At 45.1% G+C, this 9773-nt stretch overlaps 1 protein-coding gene across 1 annotated transcript; it reads right to left on the minus strand.

Moving 5' to 3' along the window:
* Positions 1 to 1919: 1919 nt before the first annotated feature.
* nmur3 (neuromedin U receptor 3) lies at positions 1920 to 4869 on the minus strand (the record flags this gene model as incomplete). Its single annotated transcript, XM_084464666.1, has 2 exons — positions 1920 to 2362; positions 3882 to 4869. 2 exons carry the CDS (start codon positions 4867 to 4869, stop codon positions 1920 to 1922), a joined length of 1431 nt encoding a protein of 476 aa, XP_084320792.1.
* Between the last annotated feature and the right edge of the window lie 4904 nt (positions 4870 to 9773).

Below are 9773 nucleotides of genomic sequence, written 5' to 3' on the forward strand. Positions count from 1 at the left end.
GAAATGACCCATGTCAAACATCATCAGTCTGTTCGACATATCATTTATATTTACCGGTATTTTAGGGATGCACTGATACATATGTTTGATGTACAATATTGTATCAGTAGATGGTGGGTAAATTGCTGATATCAATCGGCATACACAAATATGTCTGTGTTCATAAGAACCGAAACACAGACAGCGTCAAACGCTAATCAATCAATACCGGTATCAGTCCACCAATATCATAACACCCCAGATGTAGCATATACCTGTGGTGAGTTTGTCTTGTCTTTACTGCCTTTCTTTTGCTGTCTCTGCCGTCTGTGGACTCTGACCTTGTTTGTGTGACAGAAAGCTCATTTATCAAATGTCCTCGTCATGTTTTGTTCTATTTGTTTGGTCTCTTGTGAAGCCTCAGGGCATCAGGTCTGCCAGGTTGATACAACAAGCTTGTCATTGGATGTTACTTTTGCACCGATGGCAAAATAAGGAATAAGGAGAATCAATTTGCCTTTCATTAATGGAAGGCTTTGTAGTCTTTGTTGCAAATGCTCATGTTTGGGTCATGTTGCTGTGGCAACAGGACGTTGCAATAAACAACAGAGATGGTGTGCCTTGCCTTTATGTGTGAAATACATTGACAATCAGTCAAAAGAAGAATAGCTTGACTCAGCAGGTATGAGTCCACACTTTGTAATCCCTGAAAGAAGAATCCCCACGAGACGCCAATACAATGTGGGAGAATGAATCAAAAAGGAAAACTTCTCAAGCAAGAATGGCTTTAAAATAAAATACAACGGTACATAAATCAGGACTGTAAAACAATTTACACCGCAAAATGTACGATTATGTTTGACGGACCAAAGAATCAGATTCAAATGCAGTCGTCTGAACTGTGAAATTGTGGTTGAGATTGAAAAGATTCACCAAGATAAACAGAGAAATCCAGGCTAGGATAAAACAAACATTTTACCCACACACACCAATTGTGTGATAAACATTGGACCTTAAATATTGTATGTAATGTTGTTTTAATATAGTATGATGTCATTGCGGACATAGCAAAACAAATGTAATGAATGGATGAACAATTGAAACCTTAATGTTCTTGTTCTTTTTTCTTATGCTGACACAGTGTTGAGTATACGAGGCACGACTGTAAAGACAATTCATAAAAGCAACAGCACACTTTTTACCAACACAATACAGAAACCAATACACTAAACCAGTTTATTTTTAAAGACATGAAAAGGAGAATGAATTGAAAATATCGAAACGCACTTTGCAATCGAAGCTGTGATGCATATCATTTCCTCATGGCCCTAATGACTTTGCTGTGATGATCATTGTTAACAAATGGTAATAACACCTCAATTATCTGTAGTAGTGACACTTCACATCAGCAGAGGATGATCACCTGTACATTCATGGTTCAGTATCTCCACACAGTAAACACATAATACACATTCAGCAAATAGGAAAATAAAGTACCTGATAACATAAAACATTACAAACTCCAAATTCACTTCTGGAAAGCTTCTTGAGTTATGGAACTGGGGCTGGTTAGAACTCCCAGGAAGGCAAGCATGGACGACTCCCCGCTCGGAGAAGCGTTCACTGCAGCTGAATAAAACATCTGAGACACTTCCACCACGTTCCACCTTCTCATTCCCTATCTCGTGTACTCTGCACCACTGGATCATTAAAAACATGTATTTTACAGTAAATGCATAAATAAATAAATTAACAAATGAATAATTAATCCTTTGAAGACATAATTATAAACATAGGCAAGCACGTGTTCATACACGACAAAGGTACAAACCAAGCCAAAGTCAAACAAAATAAACACTGCGTTGAATGACGATGAAAGACAATCTCTCTGCTGAACGTGAGCTGCTGATTGGCTCGTGTGCCTCCGCCCTGCCATCCAATCAGCAGGCAGAGGTCACGCAGTCGTCCTCTCTGCACCTCCTCAGCAGGCCGGCGTCGGGGCCCGGGTCGAGACCGGCCGTCCCGCCGGACCCGGGGAGGAGATGGAGGCTGGGTCCGGGGGCCGGGCCTGGCCGTTGCCCCCCCCGGGGCCCGGTCGGCCCCCTCAGACCCAGCGGGGGGGAGTCGCGGACGGCCCACTCGGCGCCGGCGTCCACCGCCCGCGAGCACACGAGCTCGCGGAAGCCCTCGCGGAAGCGCGTGGACAGCAGGTTGTAGATGATGGGGTTGACGGCGGAGCTGAGGTAGAAGAGGACGCCAGACAGGATGTGCACCCACTGGTACACGGCGTGCATGGTGTCCGTCCACTGGCTGACGGAGCTCCACAGGAGCCGCTCCACGTGGAAGGGGGCCCAGCACACGCCGAACGCCGCCACCACCATGGCTGGGGAGGGAGGCCGGAGAGGGAGGGGTTAGGCGGGGAAACGGTTTGGATACAGATGGAGGTGTCCCCCTCCTGATACCAGCCCTCACTAACAGGGTGACTGGGTGGAGGACCTGTTCCTGGTTCTGGTCCCCAGCCTGCATTCACACATACAGACATTGTCAACCAATATTCTAAATTTGAATATATATGCCTATTTGAATAGTTTTGAAAAACAGACATTCAAAGGTGAAAATTTATATTTGAATGTGGAAAAAACACGCAGCCGCGGTGCGGCTGTCTGCTTTGCGAGTGGGCGACCAGAACACTACAAGACACCAGACAAGAGTCAAGCGACAAGTCACGCGACAAGAGTCGGGACCTTAAATTGCTTGCACAAAACTCTTGATCAGCACTCAGCATTTGTTTATTGTTGTTCATTATTTAAACCAGTATGTGCAGAGAGAGTGAGGGGAAGCGAGAGAGAGAGAGAGAGAAAAAGAGAGCGAGTGAGAGCGAATGAGCGAGCGAGATCGAGGTCTGCGGTCTTGGCCATTAGTTCATTTACTTATAGCCAGTGTGTGTGTGTGTGTGGGGGGGGGAGGGGGGGGGGGGGCGCGGACAGCAGTGCATGTTAAATTGGGGGTCGTGACTCAAAAAGGTTGAGAACCACTGGTGTAGTGTATAATTCAAACATACACCACTCATCATAGCTGTGGGGTGAAGGCCTAGTCACCTCCAGTAGCATCAACGGATAACACAAATATTGTCTCTTCCATGAAGTGCCACCAGACAGACAATATGATTGTCAGACTGTGATTTGATTTGTGTTAGATCTCTGCTTCGTAGCCGGTCATCCGCATGAGGGATTTGTAGGTCCACAGCCTCACCACACAATCTTATTTGTTTTCTCCAGAAATATAACTTGATGGTCGTCAGCACCCAGGGAAACACAATAACAAGGACACAAAGACTCAAAGCCCTTTCATATGAAGGGCCATAAAATGGGAATGGAAATAATAAAAAGGGCAGGAACAACAATCATTTAAAATCTTTGTCATTTAGCATACACTATTATCCGAAAGTGACTTATATCAAATTGTTCCAAATACATATTATTAAGGAGCTTAAATTATTGTTATTATTTATGGTTATTAATGGTTATTATTATTAATGGTGTTAGGACAGCTTGCTCAGGAATGACAACAGGTATAAAACAAGTGGGTTCAAACTAGGGATCGACGGATATGTTTTTTTTAGGGCCGATACCGATTTTTTTCATCAGTCTTAGCCGATGACCGATACGAGCTGCCGATTTTCTTGAGCCGATATTTGGAGCCGATACTGCTTTTGCTCCCTCAATTTTCATCGTAAAAATGACACAATGATGATTACAAATGTTACAAGTCTCAATTTAAAAAAGGAACATTTTTTGAAATTGTCTGTAAATCATGCCAGGGGGAAAACAAAATCTGCGAATTTACACAAAAAAACGCACATATCGGGCGATTTGTTTCCTGTCGCCGTGGCGATGACTCACCCAGCATCTTGGTGACCTGCCTGCGGCGCCCGCTCTCCCCCTTGATCTTGGCCTTGGTTCTGGAGCTGCAGTTCTTCCCCAGGTGGGCGGGCGGCCGTCTCTGCTCGCGGCCCAGGTGCACGGCCATCACCAGGTACAGCGCGCTGATCACCGCCATGGGCAGCAGGTAGAAGCACACGGTGGTGACCTGGATCAGCAGGTTGTAGACCCACAGCGGCCGCAGCACCGTGCAGATGGCCGACTCCTCCGCCCTCCCGGGCAGCCGGAAGATGCCGTGGAGCAGGGTGTTGGGCACGGCGCACGCCATGGACACCAGCCACACGCCGCTGATGACGCGGCGGGCGTGGCCGTTGGTGGACAGGTAGCGCGTCTTCAGCGGGTGCACCACGGCCATGTAGCGCTCGGCGCTCAGCGCCGTGACGTTGAGGATGGAGGCGAAGCACACCATCTCGAACAGGAAGGTCTTGAGGTAGCAGCCGCCCTCGCCGAAGGGGAAGGGGTAGTTCCGCCACAGGTCGTACAGCTCCAGGGGCATGGCGAACAGCAGCAGCAGCAGGTCGGACGCCGCCAGGCTCACCAGGTACAGGTTGGTGGGCGTGCGCATCTTCTTGTGCTTGGCGATGACGGTGCAGGTCAGCAGGTTGCCCGACAGCCCCATGAGGAAGATGAGCAGGTAGACAGAGGTGATGGGCAGGACGAATGGCGACTGCTTGGGGCCCAGGATCTCAAAGAGGAGGTCGGAGGAGGAGGAGGAGGAGGAGGAGGAGGAGGAGGAGGAGGAGGAGGGGGGGGGCTCGCTGCTGCCGTTGAGGCCCGCTGAGGTGGCGGAGGTGGAGGTGGGGGTGGGGTGGGCGATGGCATGGGGGGGCGGGCAGGGCGGCGTGGAACAGTTGCGGGGGGGAAGGGTGATCGCCGTGAGCTGCTCCATGTTCAGAGGAAACCTGGAGGGAAGGCGAGAGTTGAGAATGGGCTGCGGTTCCGTTTCCATTTTCTCTCTCTCTCTCTCTCTCTCCAGAAGTCCATCTTACTCTGAAGACTTCTGACGTGAACTACATTGGAGGTCAATGACATTGATATGGGCCTCATAGGGAAGACATGAACAGTAAGTTCATTTATATGACACATAAGTAGCTGTGTCACAATCACCAAGCCACCTTGAGATGAAACATGAATATAAAAGGGGGACATTGAATGAAGCAATTACCCTAAAGTGGACTGAGAAGAGCATCAATTGCAGTTTTAACAGTTAATCAGTTAACAGTTAACTCATCGTTCCTGTAAATTAATGTGGGTGTTTGGTTAAAACGCTGGCTGCTAACGCTATTAATAAAAACGCACATAGCCTACTACAATTCTACACAATCAAAAGCAATAACACAAAATAAAATATTTGATTCGCTAAAACAAAGATATAAGCCAGTTAAAAAACACATCATACTGAAAAATGTAATCAAAACAACATTAAATTATTGATAGACTGTTATTGATAGACTGTTAAGATTATTAAATTATTAGTTACTAATAACCGTACCTTGTTTTTCGTATGCCAACCTCCTCGTGAGACGCGCTCCTTTTGGACCATACTTCAAATGGTTCCAGAAATTAAAAATAAAACTCGCGTCGCTCGGGGAAGAAGATGCAACACGTGCTCAGAACAAAAGTTATTTTACTGTACGTGGAGCAGACCGATGTGAATTACAATGCTGGTGGCGCATCTCGAGGCTGCTGTATAGACGCCATTCACTAGCAGCCTACAAAGAGAGAGAGAGAGAGAGAGAGAGAGAGAGAGAGAGAGAGAGAGAGAGAGAGAGAGAGAGAGAGAGAGAGAGACGGAAGAAAGAAATGAACATTTGCATGCTCAGATGAAAGTGAAACTGAAACTGGATATTGTTGAAATGTACTGTATGTGTGTGTGTGTGTATGTGTGTGTGTGTGCATGATACGTGTTCGTGTGTGCATGTGTATTTGTGTGTGTGTGTGTGTGTGTGTGTGTGTGTGTGTGTGTGCGTGCGTGTGTGTGTGTGCGCGTGTGCGTGTGTGCACAGAGCACACACTCTGCACAGAGCATGAGAAGAAGAATGGGGGGAAGAGGTGAACCACACACGTGCTGTTGTTGTTCTCCTCCTCATCAGCTCACTTGTGTGTCTGTGGGGGGGAGGACATGTTCTCCAGCCTCGGCTGGAGAACACACAGTCAATGAGCTGCTGTCCCACCACCGTACACATGCAGGTACATACGACCAAACCAGAGTCTCACTTGATCCCATTTGTGTGTGTGTGTGTGTGTGTGTGTGTGTGTGTGTGTGTGTGTGTGTGTGTGTGTGTGTGTGTGTGTGTGTGTGTGTGTGTGTGTGTGTGTATGTGTGTATGTCTGTGTGTGTGGGTGTACCTGCAGTGCTCAATTAGAGTTTAGAGCAGGAATTTCCATGGATTTCCATTTCTCTCTCTCTCTCTCTCTCTCTCTCTCTCTCTCTCTCTCTCTCTCGCTCTCTCTCTCTCTTCCTCTCTCTCTCACACACACACATATATTGTATCTTCCCTGCATTATAGTCTAATTCATCTTTATGAGGAACATAGTATTTTGCTCCGTGTTTCGGATTCTACTCCATTAGCTTTCTCTCTGCTGGTCTTCTCTGGCTGGGAGACAGGTTAACCATTATTATTGGTTCATTTAGAAAACATCCTTATAAAACAGGTGGCTTAAATCAAGCAATCTGATTGGTTCCCAACTGTTGTATATTGAGCGTATACACACAGCTATGACGCCCGTTCAGTTTACAGAGTTCAGTATCACTCCGCGCCTAACTTGAACTGTTGTTTATTTAGTTAAGGGGCGTCCCTCCGCGCCCCTTAACTGTGGTATAATTAACTGTGGTATAATTAAGCAATAGATCACGCCAGGCTGTGGTATACGCTCATTATACCACAGTTAAGGGGCGTTGTCCGTCCCGACGCGCAGCGGAGGGGCGGCGACCCCCTTCACTGTGGAAAACGGTTACGTAAATATGGCGAAATGAAAGTCATAGACACCCTCAATTTTGAAAAAGCTAGAAAGTCGGAAAAGCATTTTTTTTAACGAATACAAAAAAGTAGTCCCTCCTGGCTGCCGGCAAAGTGTACGGCGGTTGCTATGCAACACACTGTAGCGTCCTTCAGAGAGAAGGCTAGGCTAAAGACGGTAGCTTGGTTCGCCGGCAATTTAGCCTTCTATCGAGTTCACTCAAACTCGATAGTAGGCTAAATTGCCGACCGTGTGCCTATTGCTTTACAACATTTCCACCCTCTCCAGCAATCAACATGTTTTTTAGGCTTCAGTGAACTACGCTATCGCTTTTATATATACATAAACAACAGTTAGAGTTAGGCGCGGAGTGATACTGAACTCTGTAAACTAAACGGGCGTCATAGCTGTGTGTATTCGCTCAATATACAACGGTTGGGAACCAATCAGATCGCTTGATTTAGGCCCCCCGTTTTATAATTAAGCAATAGATCACGACAGGCTGTGGTATACGCTCATTATACCACAGTTAAGGGGCGTTGTCCGTCCCGACGCGCAGCGGAGGGGCGGCGACCCCCTTCACTGTGGTATAATGACCGTATATCACTGACTGAAGTGATCTATTGCTTTTATAAAACGGTTACGTAAATATGGCGAAATGAAAGTCATAGACACCCTCAATTTTGAAAAAGCTAGAAAGTCGGAAAAGCATTTTTTTTAACGAATACAAAAAAGTAGTCCCTCCTGGCTGCCGGCAAAGTGTACGGCGGTTGCTATGCAACACACTGTAGCGTCCTTCCGAGAGAAGGCTAGGCTAAAGACGGTAGCTTGGTTCGCCGGCAATTTAGCCTTCTATCGAGTTCACTCGAACTCGATAGTAGGCTAAATTGCCGACCGTGTGCCTATTGCTTTACAACATTTCCACCCTCTCCAGCAATCAACATGTTTTTTAGGCTTCAGTGAACTACGCTATCGCTTTTATATATACATAAACAACAGTTAGAGTTAGGCGCGGAGTGATACTGAACTCTGTAAACTGAACGGGCGTCATAGCTGTGTGTATACGCTCAATATACAACGGTTGGGAACCAATCAGATCGCTTGATTTAGGCCCCCCGTTTTATAATATATAATAATAACCACAGCCTGTCGTGATCTATTGCTTAAATGTAGAATTGGAACTTTGGTCCCCATTCAAATGGCTGCAATGACAGCGGATGTTTCCGGCTCCCCGTGCCAGACAGAGCGACGGACAAGTGTTAGTGCCATAGACTCAGGGAATATCTGGCAACACAACTTCAAGATACACTTGGTATGTTAGGAATGTTCTTAATAAGTGTGTTATTACTGCCTGAAATAGTTTAAACTGACGTTGTTGGTTTTATTTTCTCTGTTTGGTTTATGCATTTATTTATCTCATTGATATAGGGCTTTTATCCAAAGCAATAATTACAATAAGTACATTTGTCAAAAGAAAGAGAAACAACCATGGGCGTCACCATAATATAATTGGGGGGGGACACGTCCCCCCCACCCTTGAAAAAAAGTCATTTCGACATTCCCCACATTTGCCATCAAAGATATTAGTGCATGACTGGTCTACTAGTCCAGCGTTCTTTCCATCGCTTCACAATCAAATCCGTTCCACTTTATCAGTAGGGGGAATACCCATATAAATAGAAATCCACTCTGCGTTTTTCTGTTTTTTTAACACACAACGCAGCATCACGCACACATTCAAAACACGCACCGAAGCCGACTGAAGCAAGCTGTAGTTGAGAGTCGGATCAACGACAGCGACACGAGATGGACATAAGGACTTTTTTTTTCCGAAGAAGAGGAAAGTAAAGTAAAGTTGCCCAAGTTTTCCATTGCGTGGCCAAACAGCTAAATCGCTTTCTTCCATGGCCAAACACAGCCAGCTTTTCTGATAAGAATGTTAGCACTCTTATGAGACATTCTCTGGCATTAGCAATATTCAAAGTCACAAAGATCAAATATTCGTGCCGAACAGCCTACTTTGTTGTATAAAAAACCTAGCCTATATATCATCAAGACATGTAAACGTTTTCAATGGCTGTTAATATATATATAATAATAATAATTAAAAAAATTAAATTTTTCACCAGTCCCACAAAATGTGCCAAATAAAAATGAGTTTTCGAATATGTGCAGGGGGGGAAAAATGCAGTCGAAGAGGGTGGAAAATAAGAAGAAGAATAATCACGAGGGTTTCAATAGGGACCTTGCCATGTTTGGCTCGGTCCCTAATTATATATATATATATATATATATATAACATAATAGTAGTCAGTAATTGCAGACCATGCCAGCTCCAAGGAAAATCAATGAAAGAGGGAGATCATTTTAAATCTAAAAACATGGTAAAATGCAACAGAATGCGGGAAATTGCATCTACTTCTTTCAATTTTTTTCTTAAAGTTAAAGTTAAGTTAAAGTCACCTTTTAAAATATTACTTGAGTAAAAGTCTTAAAGTACCTGACATTTAGTGTACTTAAGTATCAAAAGTAATTGTCTGATATAAAATGTACTTAAGTATTAAAAGTAAGAGTAAAAGTAAAGGTATTTTAAAAAAAAGTGAGTTAGAGGGTTATATATGGGTTAAAATATTTCTTGCAAATACGGCCACGGGTGTTTAACGTTATCTTCGTCACCACCACGGAGTTCACCAAGTTCGCCACTGTAGTCGAGATGCTCGTCATCTGCTACCGGAGTGGTAACGTTAGCAGCCTAACACCTATCAACACCTAACAAATATTGAATAGATGGCTCTCTGCCACTGTCAGCGATTTCCTTCTGGGGAGTTTTAGGTTCATGACTGCCTGGTATTCTCTCTCTCTCTCTCTGCCTGGAGATATAGATATATATAT

This window comes from Micromesistius poutassou (assembly GCF_964030765.1).
Source record: "Micromesistius poutassou genome assembly, chromosome: 2".
Lineage (NCBI taxonomy): Eukaryota > Metazoa > Chordata > Actinopteri > Gadiformes > Gadidae > Micromesistius > Micromesistius poutassou.